This window comes from Peromyscus maniculatus, chromosome 2 (genome assembly GCF_049852395.1).
Source record: "Peromyscus maniculatus bairdii isolate BWxNUB_F1_BW_parent chromosome 2, HU_Pman_BW_mat_3.1, whole genome shotgun sequence".
Classification (NCBI taxonomy): Eukaryota; Metazoa; Chordata; class Mammalia; order Rodentia; family Cricetidae; genus Peromyscus; species Peromyscus maniculatus.
In genome coordinates, this window is record NC_134853.1 from 59,985,718 (window position 1) to 60,010,160 (window position 24,443).

At 40.1% G+C, this 24,443-nt stretch overlaps 2 protein-coding genes across 5 annotated transcripts in view; one reads left to right on the forward strand and one right to left on the reverse strand.

Moving 5' to 3' along the window:
* The window catches only part of Orc3 (origin recognition complex subunit 3), a 69,414-nt gene extending 57,862 nt beyond the window's left edge, over positions 1–11,552 (reverse strand). For both annotated transcript variants that reach the window (XM_006975309.4, XM_006975308.4), the window contains exons 1-3: positions 11,479–11,552; positions 6,190–6,244; positions 2,871–2,968 (exon numbers count right to left, since the gene is read on the reverse strand). In XM_006975309.4, coding sequence (XP_006975371.2) covers positions 2,871–2,968; positions 6,190–6,244; positions 11,479–11,502 — 177 coding nt within the window. In that variant the 5' untranslated portion in view covers positions 11,503–11,552. The remainder of the gene's footprint in view (positions 1–2,870; positions 2,969–6,189; positions 6,245–11,478) is intronic.
* Positions 11,129–24,443, forward strand: part of Rars2 (arginyl-tRNA synthetase 2, mitochondrial) — a 47,954-nt gene continuing 34,639 nt past the window's right edge. The window contains exons 1-3 of one of the 3 annotated variants that reach the window (XM_076564032.1): positions 11,129–11,237; positions 15,674–15,747; positions 22,967–23,069. Coding sequence is in view for 2 of the 3 variants with exons in the window: in XM_006975307.4 (XP_006975369.2) it covers positions 11,613–11,648; positions 15,674–15,747; positions 22,967–23,069 (213 nt within the window). In the remaining variant the exon portion in view is untranslated. Of the gene's footprint in view, positions 11,238–11,554; positions 11,649–15,673; positions 15,748–22,966; positions 23,070–24,443 lie in introns of those variants that run through there. The other 2 variants (XM_006975307.4, XM_042270965.2) reach the window with 2 other exon arrangements.

Below are 24,443 nucleotides of genomic sequence, written 5' to 3' on the forward strand. Positions count from 1 at the left end.
TCTGTTTGTTTTGTTTTTTTCTTGACAGGGTTTCTCTGTGTAGCTCTAGATGTCCTGGAACTCACGCTATAAACCAGGCTGGTCTCGAACTTACAGAGCTCTGCCTGCCTCTGCCTCCTGAGTGCTGGGATTGAAGGCCTGCATCACCCATTGTGTTCTGATATATAGAAAAAAGTGTCAGTGGGGCTTCTTGGGTTGAAGGGGACAGGGTGAAGTTTGGGAGGTAAGGTAGGAAAGAATAAGGGCGGCAAGTTGCAGAAACGTGAGAGTAAAACACTAACAAAGATGGTTTCTCAAAGCCACCCTGTGTCTGCAACTTCTCAGAAGAGCCATCTGGAAATATACTGAAGTACAGTGTATGGAGGGAGACATGGCTTAGCCAACGAAATAATGTACTGATCTTTTAGAGGACCTGAGTTCAGTTCTCAGAACCGACATGGCAGCTCATTACCATTTTTAGCCCCAGTTCCAAGAGTCTGACACATTTGGCCTCTTCCATGGGCATCTACACATGTCTGCACATACCCCCTACACAGGAACACATATACACATAATTAAAAATTGAAAAGTAATTCTAAAAAGAGGAGTGTATTTTGGGGTATTCTATTTTGACCCTTGCTGATTTTAGAAAGAAAAGTATCATAGATGCAGTAGAAAGATTATATATAAAATGGATAACAGCTGGATGAAATAAAGGTTTTCCTTAAATTTCTGAAGATTAGTGCTTTGGATTACTCCCTTTAAAAATCTCTCTTTTGGGGCTGGAGAGATGGCTCAGAGGTTAAGAGCACTGACTGCTCTTCCAAAGGTCCTGAGTTCAATTCCCAGCATCCACATAGTGGCTCACAACCATCTGTAATGAGATCTGGCACCCACTTCTGCATACATAATAAATAAATAAATCTTTAAAAAAAAATTCTCTTTTGAGTGAGTTCCAGGAAAGGCGCAAAGCTACACAGAGAAACCCTGTCTCGAAAAACCAAATAAATAAACGAACAAATAAATAAAAATAAATATCTCTCTTTTATTCATTCCATAACAATTCACTAATCATTTTGTGTCTATGATAGATAGTCTTTCCTAAAAAGGTAAGTAGACAAAACCAGAACCATCTACTTGAAGCTGAAGAGGTAATTTATCTGAATCAAAGCACTACCTGGTGATACAGAGGATGAAGGGAGGAGGCAAAGGTAAGGTGGAAGGACAAGCTGTAGAAACAAAGAAAGCACAACACTGGCTAACCACTGGTCCAGCTGACCATGAAAGAATCCAACGAGAGAGGAAAAGAGGCTACCCAAACAGGTCCAAGTCTAGATCGTGCAACACCACGACTTTAAAGGATTTGGAGTTCATACTCTAAGGAGGGCACCCAAGGAGCTCTAAGGAGTGAAGGCTAATTTGGTACTGTTGTGAAGGTCAGAGATAAAGGAGGTCGTACTGATAAGAGGGTTAATGAAACCCATCCCAAAGGTGGGATAAAGCTGCATTTGCCTGAAATGGGGGAATGTTCCTAATATGACTCCGACACCAAAGAGCTATTGGCAGGTTAGAAGGGTGTGATGTCAGAAGACATTATGGGGATTTTATGATAATCTAAGTTAAGCAATGAAGACAGACAGGAGCTTGTGAGGTATTTCAGCAGTTAAAAGAGCACACTGCTCAGACTGAAGGCTGGCGCTCAGTTCCCAGCAGAAGGCTTACAACTATCTGTTAACTCTAACTCCAGTGAATCCAGTGCCCTTCTGGCATCTGAAGGCACCTGTACCCGTGTGCACTCACTCACCCACATACACACAATAACTAAAAGTAAAATAAATCTTAAGAAAAAAAAAGAAACTAGAAGATAGCGTAAATTGGAAACCATAAACTCAAGTATCTTTGAGGCCTACATGAAAAACATCAATGAGCAAAGTAAGTATAAAGTAATAAGGATAGATGAAAAGCAGTAAGAGACTAGAAAGTAGGTGAGCCAGAAAGATGGAGCACAAGGTCCTCAGTTAGAATTCCCAGCACCCACTAAAAGCTGTGTGTAACTCTCATTCAAAACCAAAACGCTATAGCAACATATTGGTTAAGCAGAATAAGCTGTTGGCACTGGAGCTACCGACTTGCTATACTGGAGATACTCACAGCCAGAACATGTAGTAAGTTCTAGGCCAGCCTGAGCAAGTCCATGTCTCAAGAAGAAACCAAAACAAACAAAACACAGTGAAAACTGGATGTTAGAACAAGTTTAGAAATCGCTTCCTTTCAGACTTGTCTAATTTCTTAACTGAATTTAAGAGTGAGTGTCACCAGCCGGGCGGTGGTGGCGCACGCCTTTAATCCCAGCACTCGGGAGGCAGAGCCAGGCGGATCTCTGTGAGTTCGAGGCCAGCCTGGGCTACCAAGTGAGCTCCAGGAAAGGCGCAAAGCTACACAGAGAAACCCTGTCTCGAAAAAACCAAAAAAAAAAAAAAAAGAGTGAGTGTCACCATAGTCAAGTTCTCTGTCTTAGCAACTATCATGTCCCAGTAACTGAGGATATGCTTAATATTTAGAGCTGGGCTGTGGTGGCCCACGCCTTTAATCCCAGCACTCGGGAGGCAGAGCCAGGCGGATCTCTCGAGTTTGAGGCCAGCCTGGTCTACAGAGTGAGATCCCGGACAGGCACCAAAACTACAGGAAGAAACCTTGTCTCAAAAAACAAAAAAACAAACAAACAAAAAATTTAGAACATGACACATTATTTTCTTTGAGGTATAAAAGCACTATTTGATTGTTATTTCTCAGCTTCTATGCAGATTCTTATAATCGTTAGAAATATGGGAAATAACAAATGCAAGATCTACAGTATTTTACTACAGAAATGTAAAAAGGAAATTATTCACCTCTGTTTCAGATTTTATCCGTTGCCATAGCAAGTGATACGTTTCAAATCGAAGTTTACTGTCCTCAGACACATGTTTCTCATTATTAAAATAATCCTCTAAAAAAAAAAACAGAAAGTCAGTTTGTTTTTTTAACACAATAAAATTAAGAAACTGTGTGCAGAGACACACAGCATGGAGCAGGGGTGTCAAAACATTTTCTACAAATCAAAAAATTGTGTATTTATGTATACATCTTTCTCTGTACACTTGAAGAAATATAATTTATCTTTTGTATTTAATTTTATGTCTCATTTGTATCATATTAAAAAGGATATTTAAAATTTTAAAGTTCTACTGCTTACTAATGAATCTCTAAGCTTCTACTTAATGATTTTCAGTTCAAGATGTACATATACAGCATTAGTTTCATCCACATCTTCATCTTCTTTACCTTACATGATTACTTTCAACTCATCACTATTCAATAATTTTTCATACTGTCTTTGTTCCATTGACATAGTTTAGTTCCGTCTTTGATTTAGTATGTATTCTTTTCTTTTTTGTTGAAAGTACTTGCATTGCTAAAGAAAGCAAGAGGGTTTTGAATCCCCTTGACTGGAGCTAACAACAGATGCTGTGAGCTGCCATGTGGGTGCTGGGAATCAACTCCAGGTCCTCTAGAAGGGAGCCAGTGATTCTAACAGTTGAGCCAGCTCTTTGCCCTCATATGTATTATTTTATATTCTTTTAAAAATATTTTCTCCAAACATCTATTGATTAAAATATTTTTATTGCAATTGTTTTTCAAAGTTTAAAAACCATGTGTATCAAGGAATATATTATTTTGAAATTCTAACAAATATATACCTAGTAGATACAAAAATAAGAGTTCCATAAAGCAACTTTTTTTTTTCTCATCCTATTGTAGCAAATATGCTCTATTTCAGTGTACTGAAGTGATTCCATAACTTGTAATAGGTTATGACCTCTAATTTGGAAAGAGCAGAAACTCATTATTTATTCACTATTCTGCCCTTCCTTCCATTGATCTGATGCTCTTTTAGTCTAACATTAATGTATACTTTGAACTGTTTTTGAACTTTCACATTTGTTCTATTGTTCAATTCTATTTCCACACCAATTCTCCTCCACTGTCAGCAAACAATTTTATTCTTTAATTAAACAAAAACATGGGGGTAGAGAGGTTGCACAGCAATTAAAACACTTGCTGCTCTGGCAGAGAATCTGGGTTGGATTCCCAGCACCCACAGATGCTGAAGCATCTGCAGCTACACTTCCAGGATATCCAACACACTCTTTCAGCCTCTGCAGCAGGCACCAGACACGTGCACAATGTATGGACATACACACAGGCAAAAATACACACATAAAAATAAAAAAATCCCAAAGAAAAAAGCCATGCTATGAAATCAATAGTGATCTTAGCACATCTCAAAAATAATTAACACTGGTATACTAACTGAATCAAACCAAGTTTACAGATTGAGCTGGAAAACAAACAACAATTCTTAAATGGTTATAAAAATTCATATCCAACTCAAAGATAAATGTAATTCCACTGCACAGCAAAAGTATTCCAAGTCTGAAGACAGTTCAGGCCCTAAATAACTAGATATATTTAACTTAAAACTGTATTTAAAAACACGAATGGCTTGGCCTTTACTCAAACATTTGTTCCTTACAATTCCCTACTTTTTCACATTTGTATTTTCCTCAATCTATTTTACATCCTTTAGTTGGAGCATCCTTCAGGAGCGTTATGTCTTGAATTGGTCATTTGGAATATATTTTCTTTCATATGAAGGAATGTTCCTCATAATAGATGACTTAGTTTCCACAAGTATTTTAATTTTGTCAAACATTTTGCAACAAAATAAAGTCATCATAATGTCTAGATGGCAAAGTTATGTTATTAAGATGCAAAAAAGAGAATGCACAACAATCTATTAAAAGATAAAGCAGACTATTAGGGTGGCCTTAAACAAACAAAAAGTCATTTTACTGGGTAGGCTGGTGATAAAATGCTACACCGCAAACAAAGGCATGAATGTATGTGCCGAGTCTATCAAAGTATGCAGTGAAAATAATCTTGGGAACTGGGACACAGCAGCAGTGGGACACCAGTCTGTGAGTGTCACCTCTCTCATGGTCCTTCCGTGAGCACAGTGAGGAGCTGCAGACGGAAACTAGCCTGCTGCCAAACTTCCCTCCCCTGTTGCTGCTGCTGCTGCCGCCACCAGCCTCTCTCTTCTCCCAGCTTCACCCGCCATTTCGGTAGACCTGCAGTATTCCACAAACACTACTAAGTGCGGGGATTTGCCGGGTTTTGCTTAGGGATGCACCGAAATGTCTTAAGTCCAGGGACATATGGTGGGCAAAATACAAACTACCCCCTTCTCTCCAATCAGCTTCAAGTATTGAAGCCAGTTAAGGTAACTGCTAAAAGTGGGAATGATTTTCCTCATCTCATCTCTCTTATAATCAGTCAATTCCTTAAACTTTTCAAACTGTAGCAATACCTATTAGTCTTAAACCAAATACAATGAAAGAAAAAATTTAAAAATTCTAAAGCAAAGCTCAAATTATACTGCTGTACACATAAAATGCTGATATTACAAACTATTAATAAATCTTAAGTTACAACTGAAATCCAACATAAAAAGTCCTATGCAGGGGCTGGAGAGATGGCTCAGAAGTTAAGAGCACTGACTGCTCTTCCAGAAGTCCTGAATTCAATTCCCAGCATCCACTTGGTGGCTTACAACCATCTGTAATGAGATGTGGTGCCCTCTTCTATGTACATAATAAATAAATAAATCTTAAAAAAAAAAAAAAAGTCCTATGAAAACACTTGCTTCACATTATGAAATGGTATCATAAAACAATGGTTAGACCATGGGGTCTAAAATCAGAGGATGGGTTCAAATCCTAGCTCTACGATGTTTACAACATTATAATACTGAGAAAGTTCTTTCTGTCTATGTATCCTTGTATATGGTAATGGAAATACTACTACACACCCCCAAAGTTTGCTGAGGGGATTAAATGAACAAAAATGATTAGAACAGTCCAGCACATAATAAATGCTTAAAATACTACTACCAAATTTGCTGTAATCACATTGCTGTAGTTTCAGACATCACTGTATGGAATATGTCTCACATACAATGAAGGAATAAATCCTTAATTTTCTTTAAACTATTTCTGGTAAGTTGAATCACCTCCAACATTAAGAAGGTTTGCTCATAATCACACTTAAACTTTAAGAAGATCTGAGGGAACAAAAAATAACAAACTGGATGTGAAGATACTTTACCTATTGGCACAGAGATCTTTCTTTTCTTGAAGTCTGGTTTAAACACAAAACAGCCCTATTTAAGCAAAAAGGGAAGGAAGGAATAAAGCAAAAAGTCACATTAGGCAAAGCAGACAAATCTAATTACCCAAATACTTTGGAAATAAACAAGATCTTTAAAAGGGGAGTTGGGGTAGGGTATATTTCTTTCAGGTTCTAAGAAATCCTAACACTTTTCTTTGAAATACAGAAGGGAAGAGGCTTCAAGAATTATCCATTTCACCTGTAGGGCCCTGGTGTCGTCCCCCCCCCCCTTTGGGTAACTGTTGCCTTGCTTGCTGACCTTGATATCCGTCCTATGCTAATTCCCTGCCCGGTTCCACCCTCCTGATTAAGGAAAGTTCCTTGTCTGTGTATCCTGCATAATGGGGGTTAACAGCTTAGATGCAAGATTGTAAAACATCAGCAGCGAACTTCTGCCCTCTGGGGTTCTCCCATTGTGCTGCAAGCCTGTATTTAAGATCTCCAAGACGGGCGGTGGTGGCGCACGCCTTTAATCCCAGCACTCGGGAGGCAGAGCCAGGTGGATCTCTGTGAGTTCGAGGCCAGCCTGGGCTACCAAGTGAGCTCCAGGAAAGGCGCAAAGCTACACAGAGAAACCCTGTCTCGAAAATCAAAAAAAAAAAAAAAAAAAAGATCTCCTCCTCCTTCAATAAATGACATTGGGGGGGATTTATACTGTATCAAGCTGATAATAGAAAAATAAATAATAAATAAAAATGGGGGGAAAAAAAGAATTATCCATTTTTTTCCCTCAGTCCCCTCGGTTGCCCTCACACTCTTTAGGACCTGCTCTGAGAGGTAGGCAAACTTTTTTAGTTCAAGTTTCATAAAACTTAGAAGGAAAATAACATTAATATACATTAAAATAAAGATTAAGTGCCAGGAAGTGGTGGCACACACCTTTAATCCCAGCATTCGGAGGCAGAGGCAGGCAGATCTCTGAATTCAAGGCCAGCCTGGTCTACAGAGTTCATTTAAGGACAGCCAGGGCTACAAAGAGAAAGTCTGTCTTAAAAAAACAAAAAGGTAAAAATAAATAAATAAAGATTAAGTTAAAAATATGATACTCTCACATTCCAAAATGATTTATTTAATTAACTCTAAGTATCTACAACCAGGATGTAAGTATATAATTTTGGCTCTTATTTCATGCAACATTTTTTCAATTAATAAACTCCTTTCCATTTATCCATTACAGTTTGGCGCAAAACTCATCGTTCATCAATGTAATCCTTAGGAAGTTCAGACAAGAGAACTGTTGTGATTGAAGCTAGCCTAGTTTTTTTTTTTTTTGTCTTTTTAAGAGTTCTTTTTTCATATTAGATACCAGCCACAGTCCCCAGTCCCGTCCCGTCCCGTCCCCCCCCCATCCCCCCTCCATCTTTCCTCTACCAGACCTCCTATTCAGTCCCCGGAGAGGGCAAGGCCTCCCATGGGGAGTCAGAAAGTCTGCCATATCAAGGTGAGTCAGGACCAAGCCCCTCTCTGCTGCATCAAGGCTGAGCACGGCCTCCCTCCATGGGGAATGGGCTCCAGAAAGCCAGTTCATGCACGAAGGATAACTCCTGGTACCACTGCCAGTGGCTCCATAAACTGCCCAAGTCACACAACTGTCACCCACATTCAGAGGGCCTAGTTCGGTCCCATGCAGGTTCCCCAGCTGTCAGGCCAGAGTCAGTGAGCTCCCATTAGCTCAGGTCTCTGTGGATTTCCCCATCATGATCTTGTCCCCTTTGCTCATATAACCTCTCCTCCTTTGAAGCTAGCCTAGTTTATACAGTGAACTCCAGGTCCCTGCTCTATACAATAAACCATTTAAAAACCCTGGGCATGGTTCATGCACTTATAATCTTCGTGCTTGTGGAGACAGAGGAACCAAGAGTTCCAAATCATCCTCCTTTGCATGAGTTTGTGGCCAGCATAGCTATGCAACCAAGCCAAATCAAATCCTCATCTCTTGGGGGCAGGGCAGAGGGAGGAGGGGGAGTGGGAAGCATAGGACAGGGACAGGGACACCATCCTGGATACTCTCTCAAGAAATGCTTCTCAGGGCTGGAGAAATGGCTCAGAAGAGCACTGGCTGTTCTTCCAGAGGTCCTGAGTTCAGTTCCCAGCAACCACATGGTGGCTCACAGCCATCTGTAATGAGATATGGTGCCCTCTCATGGCAGGCAGGGGTACGTGCAGGTAAAACACTGTATACATAATAAATAAATCTTTTAAAAAAAAGAAGAAAGAAATGCTTCTCCTGAGATTCCAGGATTCAAACATCTTTGCTTGAATATAAACTGTGAGTACATTTACAGGACAGATATATTTTATTTCTAACCACCTCCTCAATGTTTATGATAGTACTAACAAATACATTAGATGATTGGTATACAGAATGAATAAATACTTGCTAAGTAATTTAATGGTAATTTTCTTCCTTTCTTTTTTTTTTTTTTTTTTTTTTTGGTTTTTCGAGACAGGGTTTCTCTGTGTAGCTTTGGAGCCTGTCCTGGATCTCACTTTGTAGATTAGGCTGGACTCAAACTCACAGAGATTTGCCTGACTCTGCCTCCCGAGTGCTGGGATTAAAGGCGGGTGCCACCACCAACACCGCCACCGCTGCAGTCACCACCACCCACCACCACCACCCCTCTCCCCCCCACACCCCAGCTATTTTTATGGTAATTTTCTATAGCTACATTAAATGTCTTATTATTACATTTGACTATTGGCTCCTAAGTTTCTAATTGTGGTGTATTCTACAAAAAAGTAAGTTATAATTCATGGATAGTCTCCTAAGATTTCCATTTATATGGAAAATTAAAGAAGAAATAAAACATGATAAAAAAAAGTCATCTCTGACTAGTATTAGATAGCTGTGTAAAATATAAAGTGGCCATGTGGATAGCATGTTCCAAATTAAGTTGTACCTTGTATTCTTATATTTGCAACTAGTAAAGCTATATGAACTACTTGTAAATATTTTTTAAAAGTACCTTGTACCATGACAAACTTATTACTACATCCTTTCCCTATGGACCTGCAAATCAGTAGGGGCAGCACTGATGCAGCAAAACATGAAGGGCTCTTGAATGGATATTAACATAATGAATATTAGCACAAGGACATGATACAAGCAACAAATATTAATATAAACACGTGAATGGTAACATGGTCAACCATGTTAGACTGGAAGGCCATCAGCCAAAAGTATGAAGAGCAGCCAGGTAGTAGTGGCGCACGCCTTTAGTCCCAGCTCGCTGGAGGCAGAAACAGGCAGATCTCTACAGCCTGGTCTACAGAGCAAGTTCCAGGACAACCAGAACTGTTCTACAGAGAAACTCTGTCTTGAAAAACAACAAAATAGAAAAGAAAAAAAAAAAACCATACACACACACACACACACACGTGTGTGTGTATATGTATATGAAAAGAGAAATAACAATACTTGATAGGTTTAAGAAGAAAAATAAATTAAAATGTTGGTAGTCCCATGAACTGCTGAAATAGTCCTTAAAGGTTATTAATATAAGGTCTACTTCATAGTCAATCACCAATGTAGCTATCTGTTAGAAGGCAAATTATATTTATATATATAATATATTATATATATATAATTTATATATAATTTTCTCTAAGTTTAAATGGGCTTTAAACTCTAGGGCTGGGTATGCAGCTAAGTGGTAGAGCACTTGATCAGGATGCACAAATTATAGAAGAAGAAATGAAGTTTTATGAAACAAACATGAGGAGGAGATAGGGCACCACAACATCTGGAACTTTGTAGCCAAGGACAAACAAAAAACAGGAATAGCACTAATAAAAGTACTCGTGCAGTTAAATCTAGCACCAGCCAGTCAGTCCTATCAAAATCTTAAACTAGGGACTGGGTGTGATGGTGCACACCATTACTGCCAGCACTTGGGGGAGCAGACCGGACCATTTTGGATGAACTATGACAATGTCTGTAACTGTAATTTGGTTTCTTGAACTAAAGTAACTTGTTTCTATACTCTTATTTTCCCTGTTCCTCAGATTTGCCCAACTAGGAAAGATGTTTTATCAATCACCTAAAATTCATGAACTGAGATTCCCTGGTTACCGCTAGCAGCCATGGACTGTGGGTCAAAACAGAAACCATTTCAATCTCTTCCAGAACCCTCATCCTGTGAAAACTTTAAAGGGACTCCCTCTGCCATGTGGGCCAGAATTCTCCTCACAGCCTCTGCCATGCTGCCTGCCTGCCTGCCTATGGTATTAATATCACTTCTAATAAATCTCTTAGAAAAAGGACAATCCAGCTCAGTGTCCCCCCTTCAACTCCAAACACAAAACCTTCCAGAACCTTGTATTTTCAGCTTTATCAGACAGCTTCACTCAGGAGTATCCCTCTGTACTTAAAATAAGTCGTTCTTTACATGGCATAGTAACATAGTCCAGTAGAACTTTCTTTAACGTAAATGCCAAACAGCTGTTCTGATGTGCTATTGAAACAGGGTTCATGCTAATGGTAAACTAATTTTAAGTTATCTTAATTCAAATGTAAATAGCCACTGCCTGCTAGGGGGCGACACAACCCTAGGATTTCTCCTCTGATAACTACATTTTGATTGGCACTCCCTTGCTATGTGCGCAGTCCTTGACGCCCCAGCACAAACACTCACATGAATTACATTTTTGTTCTCGTTTTTTTCCTAATGCTCCGTTCTCCACTTTCGGGTTGTCCCGATTCTTCTATTTAATCCGTTCCTTTATTTCTACATTCTAAGGCAAAGAACATGTCGCTCTGCTCTCCCACCCTCACGCTTCACATTCCCGCCAAGACTCTTCATTTTTCAGGTCTCAGCCAAACTGTCACTCCAAAAGCTTCGCTGGTCTCCTAGCAATCTTGGTTCGTCCCTCTTCTCTCAGAACTTTTCCCCTTAGTAAGACGGGCAATTCAAGATCAGCTGCTTATTAATATTTGAGTACTGACATATTTTGTTTACGTCTGTATTTCGGTAACTAAACTCACAGTAAGTACTTATGCAGGGAAAAAAAAAGTCGGGGAGCGGAGGGGAAGCGGCGTATTCTTGGGGCAGCCGGCCGGCTTGCCAAGGCGCCACGGCCTAGGTGGCCAAAGCAAAGGTGGCCTCGAACCCGGACCTGGGCAAAGCCGCCTGGATTCTGCTCACCCCGGAGCCAGAGCCAACGCCCGTCACACCTCCGCCTCGCCGTGCTTGCCAAGGAGCCATGGCAAGCGCCACCCCCACGTACCTTGGACACCGAGGAAGTAGCCATACTCCACGGCTCCGTGTGCCTGCGCACTGAGCACTTCCGGGCGCCCTTGCGGAAGCGGAGGCGACTTCCGGCGCGGAGGCGGGGCGTGTGGAGGCGGGCGTCGGGGCGGCATGGCGTGCGCCTTTCGTAGGTCGATCGCCTGTCAGGTACTGTGGCGAGCGGCGAGCCCGCGGGAGCCGGGCGGGCAGGTTGCCGCCTAGGCCGGCTCTGCCTTCTGCCCGAGCTGCGGAGGCGAAAGGCCCGCGCAGGCCTTGGGTGCTTTCCGGTCTTGGCATTCCCGTTCGTCGTGCTTTAACCCGGGAGGAATGGCTATGGGCCATGAGCAGACCCTGTGGAAATTCGTGCTCCTCGTTCGTTCGCAGTCATTGTTTGCATCCACCGAGTAACCTTGTAGTTTAGTTCATTTCTAAATAGGATACATTAGAGCGTTGGATAAAGTAGGTGATTTATGAACCATGCTAAGGGGCGTGGCGGCGCACACCTTCAATCCCAGCAGTGGGAGGCAGAGGCAGGTGCATCTCTGGGAGTTCGAGGCCGGCCTGGCCTACAGAGCGAGTTCCAGGACAGCTAGGGCTGTTACACAGAGTAACCCTGTCTCTAAAAAATAAAATCATGCTAAGGGCTGCGGAGATGGCTCCTTGGGTAGAAGAGCCTGAGTTCGAATTTCCAGCGTCTGTAGGAAAAAAAAAAAAAAAAAACGGGCGTGGCTAAGGAAGTCTGAAACCACAATTCTGGGAGGTGGAAACAGAAGCAGGTGGGTCCGGCGGCTCTGGTTCAGTGAGAGACTTTATCTCAAAAGAAATAAGGTGGAGAAAGACACTTGACCTGTCCCCTTCACTTGTTCACAGCAGCCCATCCTGCTGGAGTTTGCTAGTGCTAGCGCAGACATAGCTAAGCTCAGTGTGGCTGAGTTGTTTTAGACAATTCTGGAAGATGTTGCATATGCTTCTTAGGCAGTACTTTAGGAATTAAGCTCCAGTTTATATCGATGACTTTAATGTCTATTTGTGTGTTCCTTTATGTGGAGAGGCCAGAGTTTGGGTGTTTCTCTTTTGTTATTTTTTAGTTTGTTATGCATTGATGTGAGTGTGTTTCTCTTAGTCACTGTCCACCTCGTTTTCTGAGACAGGTTTTCTTGCTGAACCTGGAGTTTACCCGTTCAGCTAGACTGGCTAGCCAGGGAGCCCAAGGTGTAATGGTGATTCTGGGGTTAGCTGAATTCTTTGCATAGGACAGGCAACAGCCCAAAATACAAGAAATACAGAAGACTGAGAGACAGAGAGAATGAAACGATGTTTTTGGTTTTTGGTTTGTTTGTTTTTTATTTATTGAGGCAGGCTTCTACCTCAGGAATGGGAGGGAAAAGAAATCCAGAGCCGGGAAGTCTGTGGCTGTTTGTGTGAGTGGTGGGAGGTGGGGTAGGTGTTTCAAGGTTTCTCTAATGGCTGTGCATGTCTCTCTGGCCCATGAGGGAGCTGATCACAGGTTGTTATGCACTGTTTGCTCAATTAGGGAGGTGATCATACTTTGAACCCCCTTTTCTCTATCTTTGACTTGCCTTTTGAGCTGTTGACTATGACTCTCTGCTGACCTTTATCCCAGGAGGGCATTGCTAGTCAGTGCACCTTGCAGGAGTTGCCCGTTCTTAGCCCTTGGCAGGATCTGTAAGCCATGAATTAGCCTCTGCTTTCTTTGTTCTCATCTTTATGTGACCAGCTTTTAGTTCTACCATGGCAGGAAATTAACACCTATCATAACTATTGTCGATGCTAATCTACAGCTCTCAACTCTAAGGGGGTAAGAGATAGTTTATTCTAGAGCTAAATTTGAGGGAACATGGATTTGTGGTACCTCAGTTTCCATAGGTCCAATATGAAGCAGTTTCATGGAGTTTTTACAGTAACAGAACAAAGAAAATTGTAAACCAAAGCATTTTAAAATATATTGGTGGAATCATTGGCGAGGTAGGTTACAATAAGATGGGGTTAACTCTTCTGTGGCCCTTGGATGCTATCTGACAACACTTTTTGTCCTGTGCTGGGTGGGAAGCTAGGGTTTTGTTTAGTTAATGCACCCCAGAAGGTTTTATCTGTTTGTCAGGATGTTATGTTTGACCAGTAGGAGGAGGATATTAGGTCCAGTGGTGGGAGGTGACCAAGATGAATTGTAATTAGGCTCTGGATCTATAACATTCTGAACTCACAGCCATTGAAGTTTTAGTCACTTAGCTACTGCAGACACAACTTTTCAGAAATTCTCATTGGCATTATCAAGGTGTTGCTGGAATTTTTCTTGGTTACCTATACCAGAATTCCTTGTCTGTGTGGCAGTCAGGAGTGGTCTCCTTCCTAAAATAGGTACAATCCTTATTTCTTTCCCAATGAATGGGCAACATTGTCTTACAAATGTTCCTCAAGCAAGTCAACTGGTTTGCTGACACTAGCTCACAGCCCTACCCTTTTTTATGCAAAAAAAAAAAAAAAAGAAAATTCATGCATTGTATTTTTAATCACATTCTTTCCCCTCCCCCACCCTCCTCCTCATCTGATCAGCTTGGCTATTTCATACCCAGCTTTAGGCCCTTTTCTTCCCCATCCCTAATGCACCAGCACTGGAGTTACAGACATGTGTCACCATGCTCAGCTCTTAGAAGAATGCTAGGGTTCCAAACCCAGGTCCTCATGCGTTCATGGCAAACACTTTACCAATTGAGCCTTGTCCCAGCCCTGTTGGTACAATCTTCTATAAACTCTTCTCCTTTCTCACTCTTCACAGTGCAATTCCCAGTTCCCAGAAGCCGTCTCTTAAATTTCTTGCACCAAAGTTTTGAGGTTGAGCTCCACAACTGCACTATGATTGGTTGTGGTTTTCTGTAATGGTCTCTGACTACTTAACAAAGTTCTCTCTCCAAAGTTCTCTCTCGTATGCCACATGCCCAAGGAAGAACTAAATCCTATGTGCCTGTCACAGGATTGCTCTGAACATGGAAATGCCTCTACTACCAAACTTAACATAAGCAGGAAAGAAGCTTCATGCACCTGTTTCCGCTTACTTATTATTTGTGTGCTAAGGAGCAATCTGGGGCCTCATACATACCAAACCTAGGGCAAGTGGTTAGTGCAACAACACTGAGTTATATCATGGCCTTTGCCTTGGTTTGGTTTATTTTTTGTTTTGTTTTGTTATTCCTGCTATTCTGATGAGTAAACCTTAAGGTTTGGGCATGGGGATCAGATTTTTTTCACTAATATTTACTTGTTACTGTTAAGTGCCATAAAACTTTTTTTCTGTTTTGTTTATTGTTATAGCATCAACTCCTAAAATACTGCCTGCTACACATTAGCTACTCAATAAGTATTTCTTAATGAAAAATATTTTTGGATTCTCAGTGATTCATATCTTTTTTCATTTATTTAGATTTTTCTTATAAATTGACAAACAAAAAATCCATTGAAAGATAAGTAGTTTGTAGATGTATCCAACCGTCTTATTAAATAAGAAATACAGAAACAATGTAAAAGAGAAAGCCAAGAGGTCAGAGCTCAGAGCTAAAATCTCACCCTTCCTCCTGCGGTGTCCCAGCTTCCCGAAAAAAAGAGCTATTTCCTGTGTGTAAGTTGTTTCATAGTCATTCTGCCTTCTCATTGGTTGTAAACCCAAACACGTGACTTCCTCGTCACTGTCTGAATGTACAGCCCCCTAGGTCTTAAAGGCATATGTCTCCAATGCTGGCTGTATCCCTGAACACACAGAGATCTATGGGATTAAAGGCATGTGCCACCACCGCCACACTCTGTCTATAGCTCTAATAGCTCTGACCCCCGGGCAACTTTATTTATTAACATACAGTCAAAATCACATTTCAGTACAATTGGAATACCACCACAGTAGTTCTGCTTGCTACTTTACATTCAAACAATTATGTTATACTCAACCCCTAACACCCACAAATCTTTACCTCAGTCTGATAGTTTTTTGTTTTCTAGGCTATCAGAAACATTGTATCATACTATATATATTCTTTAATATGGGTTTTACTTGATATCATGTATTTGAGCTTCATTTATGTTAAATGTGTTAATGACATTTCTTTTGTTGCTAGTAGTATTCCATTCACTCTAGAATAGATAAATCAACAATTTTATCCTGTTTTGTTCTTTTTTGCTTTTAGCTTTCCAGAATATTGGCTCTTCCACCAGAAAGCTTGATCAAGTCAATATCTGCAGTTCCAGTTTCAAAAAAAGAGTTAAGTATATTTGCAATGTTCTCAAATTGTTGAATTTGTTGGCAATCCAATTTTACTTAACTCTTCAATTTACAGAATAGTCCATAGAGTTATGATTCATTATATTCAACTTATTACAATTGCTATCATAAAATTACAGTACTCGGGGGCTGGAGAGATGGCTCAGAGGTTAAGAGCACTGCTTGTTCTTCCAAAGGTCCTGAGTTCAATTCCCAGCAACCACATGGTGGCTCACAAACATCTGTAATGAGATCTGGTGCCCTCTTCTGGCCTGCAGGCATGTGCAGACAGAACACTGTATACATAATAAATAAATAAATCTTTAAAAAAAAAAAAATTACAATACTCTTTAGGTATTCCTGTGGTGAAATGTAATATTCCTTTGTTAATTATTTTCATGTTTGTTTTTGTTAGCAATAATTATGTCAGTCTTTAGGAAAGAGATTCTAATTTAATTGTTTAATAAAAGAATGAAAATTGGGTTATAATCTCAGAGCTTTTGAAGGAATATTGAATATTGTATAATCTAATGCTTGAATGCTATTGTACCATACTTACCTGCCACTTTGGTTGTTTGTTTTTGTTGTTGTTTGTTTTGTTTTTTTAATTTTTTTTTTTTTTTTAGTTTTCACTTGAAGATTCCCAAGTGATAGAGAACTGTTGTTTAGGGCTATATAAAAACTATATTGTTTTCTTAGCTATAGGGAAATATTTTTGTTTCCTTATTAGGGTGGTCATCTTAACTGTTAGCTTATCATTTTGCTAAAAACAAACTTCAGCACTTCGATAAAATGTAGCCTACCCATAAATGTATAACCTTGGACTGCAGGGACAAAAATATTCAAAGAAAAGAAATCACATCTGCACTAAACATGAACAAATTTATTTTTCATATTATCTCAAATAATACACTAACAGCTACGAAGATGGCTTTTGCCTTGTAACAGAGATTACAGGTTATAGAGATGATTTACAGTGTACGAAGGGTGTGTGGAAGATGCATGGAAATAGCACACCACTGTATGCAAGAGGCCCTGAGTTTCTGAAGATTGTGGAGCTCCAAGATATCTGGCAGTCAATCACCAAAGGATGGCTGTACTCTATCAGTTAGTTAATAAGAAGCTTGTCATGTGGGAGGTTTTTAAAGATAGAATATGAAATTCTCAGTATCAGTATATCCTTTGTTCCCTTAATTTTATTAGAACTTTCAGGTGAGAGGGGTGAATGTTCCTCTTTTCATGATTAGGAAAAGAAATAAATAGGAAGAGAAAGCAAGTACTAGAGAGTGCCTATAAACTTACTGTTTTTAGCTTTGAAAAAAAATGAAAGTAGGACTGGGTGTGGTGGTGCACACCTGAATCGTAGGACGCAAAAGTCAGAGGTGGTTGATCTCCGTGAGTTCAAGGAGTTTAAGGCCTGACCTACCCAGTGAAATCCAGGACAGCCAGGGCTATATAGGGAGAGACCTTGTCTCAAGGGAGAGAGGGAGAGAGAGAGAGAGAGAGAGAGAGAGAGAGAGAGAGAGAGAGAGAGAGAGAGAGAGAGAGAGAGAAGGAGAGCTACTTTAACAAAACCTATTTGCAAATCATCCACCACCATCATCGTTGTCACAGGACCAACATTGTCTGGTCTATAGTTTTCTCCTGCACTGTATAATATTGATAGCTACAGGTTTTCAAACCATAGCTATTACATCTTTTAAATGCTCCCTGCTCCTCCACTTACTGTTTCAGTACAAAAATTGTAATAGACAATCTAGTTAGAAATTTCAGGACACTTTCCCCTTCATGTTGAAATGATCCACACAAGGTAGTTATTGACAACCTTGGTTATTAGCCAATTAAAAGTTTTAAGTCCCCTCTATTGATGGCCAGACCAAGAGCAACTCATGACTCTAGGTAGTCTCTTGGTGCCCAAGCTCAAGGCAGCATTAAAAAAAAAAAAAAATCATAATTACATCAGCGCTCTAGGTGTGTGGTGTATGTATGACATCAATGAGGTTTAAAGTGGCCTGCTAACATCTGCTTTCTTTGCAAGACCCAGGGTTATGTATGGACCATGGCCAAGGTCATGGACAGTCCCAGAAGCAGTGCCAAGATAAATGTGACTGTGGGGGTAGAAGGCTGAGGAGTGACCAGGCAGGCACAAAATAACATTGGGACAGGATGGTGTTACCTTAGTCTAGTCATTTCAGTGTCATTGTTTTTATCCTATTTTAATTTACAATGTCCTACTGTTGGTGGACATTTTCACTATTTTCCATTTTATAATACTTTTACAGTTCATACTGAAGAATCTTCTGTCAATAGAAGTTCCTTGGGATTGTGTGATTAAAAGCTCCCAAAAAGGAAAAATCAGTGAAGTGTTTGCTCTCCTTCACTTTCCTCGACCACTTCCTTCTCTTTTTCACTTTTTATTGGAGTAACCCTGCACATAATTTCAGAGTTTATATTTTCAATGTTCTTAGCAGTAAGTTAAGTATTGTGAATAAACAGAAGGGTGGTTTTGCTATTTGTCCTCTGCCACTGATCTAATGGAGATAACTGTGATTCCATTTGAATAATATAAGTTTCCATGTTAAAAATAAAATTGCAGCCAGGCAGTGGTGGCGCACACCTTTAATCCCAGCACTCAGGAGGCAGAGGCAGGCAGATCTCTGACTTCGAGGCCAGCCTGGTCTACGGAGCGAGATCTAAGACAGGCACCAAAATTACACAGAGAAACCCTGTCTTGAAAAAAGAAAAATAAGTTGTAGATGTCTATTACTACTCATAAATATTTACAAACTATCTTTAGCAACCTATGATTATTTCTTTGAGTCTTCCTGATGTTTGAGAGCCATGGTATAAGACTGTGATCATATTAAATCTTTTATAAAGAATCCTAGCTCTATAGCAAGAAACTGTAATTTAGTCTTTGATCTATTCAAATCCCTATCATCACAATAATATTGTTATGTACAGATCTCAGGGACCCCCAAAAGACCACCAGGGAGACTGAGTCCTGCATGTAAAAGCAAAGAGCCTTTATTTTCAAACTCCGGGGCTTGGTCTGTCTGTCCCACGCAGCAGTGAGAGCAGAGAGCTCTGAGCCCAGGCAGGGTAGAATTTTTATCATAGTAGAGGTTGGTGTGAGTGGATTTCTAGGGCACAGGACCGTGATTGGCTGACAATTATCTAGGGGTATCTGTAAAACAAAAATAGGTGTGTGCTAGACTCTGGTACATCTGGCCACCTTATCTAATGGTTGGAATGTTTGGGATGTCAGGTACTTCCCCATCCTTGGGTAAATCCTGAGTGGTGTTCGCTTATGGCTTTTCCTGGATCTGAGTGTTGCCTGCCAGAAAGCCTGTCACAGAAGCTGTGTCTAGGCCCCTAAGCCTGTCATGGCAACTGTGTGGTCAAGCTGTTTTGGGGTCCCTCCACAAAATTAGAGCTCTTGTTACTTCTAGTTTTACTTAATTTTCTTTGACTTTTAAAAATCTTTGTTTGTTTGTTTCTGTCCTGCTTTGTGTTTTATCCCTATTTTGTTAAAATAATTTCTTTAGTTGCCCATAGATTAGTTCAAATACTTGATTACATTATCAAAATTCTTTGGTAAGGAAGACTAATAAGCACATTAAATGAATTTATACAATTAATGAATTTATACAATTAAATTTCATTTTCAGAAAATGGAGTCTTAATGTACCTGTAAAGAATAATTTTAGAAAAGAAACAAGAGCACAGTTTGCTGGCCATTTTAGTATATAAAGGACAAAGAAAAAACTTCCTCAAGATGTTATGTTGGTAATATTTGATATGTTATTTACCATCAGACCTGTGACTAACATCATTCATAACCAAGATGTTTCTCAATAGCCCTATAAAGTAGATTCCATTGTTCTCATCATTTTACTGAGATACCAAGAGATTGAGCAAGGTGTCCAGAATCACACAGACATTAATGGTGAACTTGAATTTGTTGTTACAGCTGAGATATCAGTTAGAATTGGTAACTAGATTCCATACTAAATGGTTGGCTAATGAATAAAGACCCAGGAAATTGCCAGGCAGTGGTGGCGCAGTAGTTTGAGGCCAGCCTTGTCTACAGAGCTAGTTTCAGGATAGCCAGGTCTACACAGAGAAAAACCAAAACAGAAAAAAAAAAGAAAAGAAAAAGAAAGGAAGAAAGAGAGAGAGAAAGAAAGAAAGAAAGAAAGAAAGAAAGAAAGAAAGAAAGAAAGAAAGAAAGAGAGAAGAAAAAAGACTCAGGAAATTTCATTAGGGTTTTCTTTTCCTTTTTTTAATTATTTTTTTCATAAAATACATTTTTTACTTTGTTTTTATTTTTAGATTATAATTTGATTAAAATATTCCTCCCCTTCCAGATCTTTCCATATTTCCCTCCCTGCTCTCTTTCAATTTTATGCCCCCCCTTTTTTTACTTTTATTGCATACAAATAAGTATAGGTATATACATATTTATCCCTAAATATTACCTGTTCAGTCTGTATAATGCTAATATGTATATGTGCTGTTTTAAAAAATGATAAGCGTTGCTGGTTACTGTGCAGAAAGGTCTTGAGCCATGACAAAACCCAGTATCAGAGCTTGATTGGAAGGGTTTGGGGGGGCAAAAGAACCAGGCCTGGGAAGAAGCACATGCAGAGAACAGAGAGAGAGAGAGAGATAGTGGGATGTGGGGTGGGGGGAAGAGAACAGAGAAGAGAAAGGAGGAGTCTGTGTTCGGCTTTTTAAGGATTCCCGAGCACATGCGCAGGTAGGCTTACGGAGCTACGCCAAGCATGGGCTGATTACGTGACCACGCACATTTGCGCAATCATGCAGCACACTGATGATGTAAGACATAAGACCCCTTGCTTAGCTCCTGAACTGTGCATGTGTGGTCTTGCAGCTGGAGTGGCGGCAGAATCCTAACAATCCTGCCTCCACACATCCTCTTTGAGACCCTGAGCCCCTACCAAAGCAGGTCTCCAGCAGACTGCATATAATGTATGTTGATCATATTCTTTCTCACACCCAACTCCTCCCAGATCCTTCCCATTGCCCTACTAGCTCAACTTCATGTTCTTCCCAATTTCACTTAAAAAAAATATATACGAAAACAAAACAAAAATCAAACAACAACAACAACAAAAAAAACACAATAAGACTAAAAGTACCAAGAGGAAATTAAAAGCCCACAAAAAATCCATTTTCAGTTGGCCACCTACTCCTAAGCGTGGGGCGTTCTCTGTACACTCCATTGGTGAAAGGTGTATTTCCCTTTCCCAGGAGGAATCGGCTGCACATAGCTTCTTGGATAGGGCTGGTTATTTTGTGCAAACCTCCCAGAAAACTTCTTAGTGGTCATTAGAGTTTAAGTTTTGAAATGTGATGTTAAGCAGAAGCCATACAGGAATTTTTAGACATTTCTCTGTGTGTGATAAATGATATGTATTGTGCCCAGATCACAGGGACCCCCAAAAGACCACCACAGAGAACGAATCTCCTGTGTAAAAGCAAAGAGCCTTTATTTTCAAGCTTGGAGCTAGGATCCCCTGTCTGATGCATTGGTGAGAACAGTGAACCAGGAGCCCAGGCAGGGTGGGGTTTTATCATAGCAAAGGTTGGGGTAAGGGGATTTCTAGGGTTCAGGACTCTGATTGGCTGACATTTGTCCAGGGGTATCTGTAAAAGGAAAACAGATATGTGCTAGGCTCAGGGACATCTGACAGTCTTATCTAATGGTTGGAATGTTTGGGATATCAGGTACTTCCTCTTAGATGCTGGCGCATTGCTAGGTGGATCTTGGGTGGTGTTAGCTTATGGTTTTTCCCAGCTCTGGGTGTTGCCTGTCACAGCAGCTGTGTCTGGGCCTCTAAGCCTGTCAGGGCAGCTGTATGGTCAAGCTATTTGGGGCCCCACCCCACTATGAAAGAAGTCACTTGTGCCCTTCCAGTGTGTATTCTTCTAAGTGAATGACACATGGGCTTGACAAACAATGATACACCTCACTTAACTCTCTTTTCCAGTTCTTTGCTGAATATCAGATGTCAATATATGTAGTTGTGCAGTTGTTTGTATATTAATTAAAAGTAACATGTAACATAAAGGATCACAGCTACAGAAAAATCTGTAGAGACAGTAGGATGAACCACTCTCAATGTGGTAGCCATCTAAACTGCCAAACCTTTTTTCCAAATTCATTTGGGGGGGGGCGGTGATTTGATTTTGTTTTGTTTTGTTTTTCTCAATGAGACTGTGAAAATACTATTGTAGCTACTGTTAATGTTGTTAATGTTGTGAAACAGCATGCAAGAGGCCTTGGTGGGTTGAGCCAAGGTGCCCCAGTGGGTGAGGAAGACAGGCCATGCAGACAAGGCAGCAGGCTGAGGCTTGGAGCCGTGGAAAGTGATTCACATCATGCAGACACGACAACCACATGGAAAGTTTATTAAGGGGGTAGGGGGAGAGGGAAAGAGAGAGAGAGAAAAGGAGAGGAAGGAAGGCTGAGATTTGCACAACCTCTTGAAAAGAAAGAGGGAAAGGAAGAAGAATAAGGAGGGGGAGAGGTTTGTTTTTTTTTTTTTAACAGAGGGCTTTTACATAAAATGAAGTCAGGACACTGGGTGGTCCCAAGGGGTGGTTCAGAATGCTAACAGTGACTGGATATATTTCTTTGGTTCTATTACCCTCCTTCTTACTTGCAGATAACTTCCGTCATCATGTAAATGATTGTTCCTTCAGCTGGTTACACTGAAGTTTTCATTAGTTTAACCATGGTTCAGTGAAAAGTACAAATAGCTGTGTCTGTATCGCTAGTGAACAACTGAGTGTTATGAATAACATTCTTTTTTGTCATGTTGAAACTTAAATTACAACCATTTAAAAACATTTCTGTTTTTGTTATTTGGACAATTATAAACAAGCACGTAGAGTAGGAGAAGCAGCTTTAAAACAGATGTCAAGTGACTTGGCCTTTTCAGAATCTGCTGACTAGATGCCTTTAACTTGCCAGATATCGCTGTCTGCTTTAGAGATATCGCAGGACGACACTTAGGTAATATGCAAGAATTTTATAAAATAACCAAAATCTTATAAGTTGGAGGTAAATACAAAGATTTATATTTCTTGGCTTTTAATTTGGAAGGTATTCATAATCCACGGTGATTACTGTTTGCTAGACAAGCAATGTTTTTATAACAACTCTTTCCCATTTCAATGTTTATTTTAGAGAAGTGGCAGATTTCCAGCTTTCTGTGGACTCCTTGCTAGAAGACAACAATCACCAGTCAAAACTAGATACTCAAGATCACGCCAGGAGACTGGCAGAGAAGGTATTTTATCTCTGTTATAATAAACTTAGCGTTAAAGGAGAGCAGAGCTCTACAGGCTAACTCAGGTATAATGAATTTTTTTTCATTTTTATTTATTTATTTTTTTCTATTATCAGCTTGATACAGTATAAATTCTTATCCTAATAGTGAAATGTTTCACTGAGGCTTGCCCAGTGATTGAGTAATACCAAAACTTACTATAAGCCACAGTCATCCTAGGGTCCCCCCTGCTATGTAGCCTCCCTGGTTCTGTGGGTTGCAGTCTGATTGTTCTAGCTGTAATGAATTTAATAGTGATTCTCTGTTCCAGACAGCTTGAAAGACGTTTCAGTTCATTTTCGTTGTATTCTATGAGGTTTCCATGGTTTTTAAACTAGCTGTAGCATATTCCTTTTGTTATAGTTTGTTTTCTGTTGCGGTGGTAAGCATGACCAAAAATGACTTGTGCAGGGCGGGTGTATTTGCCTAGGTAACAGTCCATCACTGCAGAAATTCAAGACAGGGCCTTATGCAGGAGCTGATGCAGATACTATGAAGGGATGCTGCTTGCTGCTTTGCTCTCTGGCTCTTGCTTAGCTTGCCTATTTATACAACTTAGGCCTATTTACCCAGTAATGGTACTACTACAGTGGGCTGGACCCTCCCACATCAGTCATCAATCAAGAAAATTTCTCACATACACCCTGGAACAATCTGGACAATCTGATTGAGGCAATTCTTCAGTGAGGGTCCTTTCTCCCATGACTAGGTTTATGTCAGGTTGATGATGACAACTGATTAGCACACCCTGTGAGCTAACATTGGTTTAGTTGGTGTTTTGCTCAGTTTTATTTTTTATTAGCCACAGGACTGAAGTGTGAAGTTATAGATTGAAACTATATAAACTTTTAAAGGCAGATTTATTTATTCCCCTGCAACTGGAGTTACAAACAGTTGTAAATGCTAGGAATAGTGTCCAGGTCCTCTGGAAGAGCAGCCAGTGAGTGCTCTTAACACCTGACAATCTCCCCAACCCTCTGGATAAACGGTTGAATCTAGGAAAACAAACTTGATATATTAGTAGTAGGTTGCAATTTTTTGAAATGAGCTTCTGAGAAGAAGTAATATATATGGAGTGAATGGGATGATCACAGAGAAATCGTAGTTAGATGATTTAATAAACTTTCTGTATTTCTAAGTTCTTTCTCATGGGTCTAGTAAAACAGAGGAATTGGAAAGATTGTAGTGCCTGACCAAATCGAAATTGTTAGCTTCAGACCTCACACAAATCATGTTGGGAAGCTTTTGTTTGTTTGTTTTTAAATTTTTATTAATAGGGTTATATATTGTTCAAAGATGATGTCTAGGAACTCTAAAATAATTGAAATACTAAAA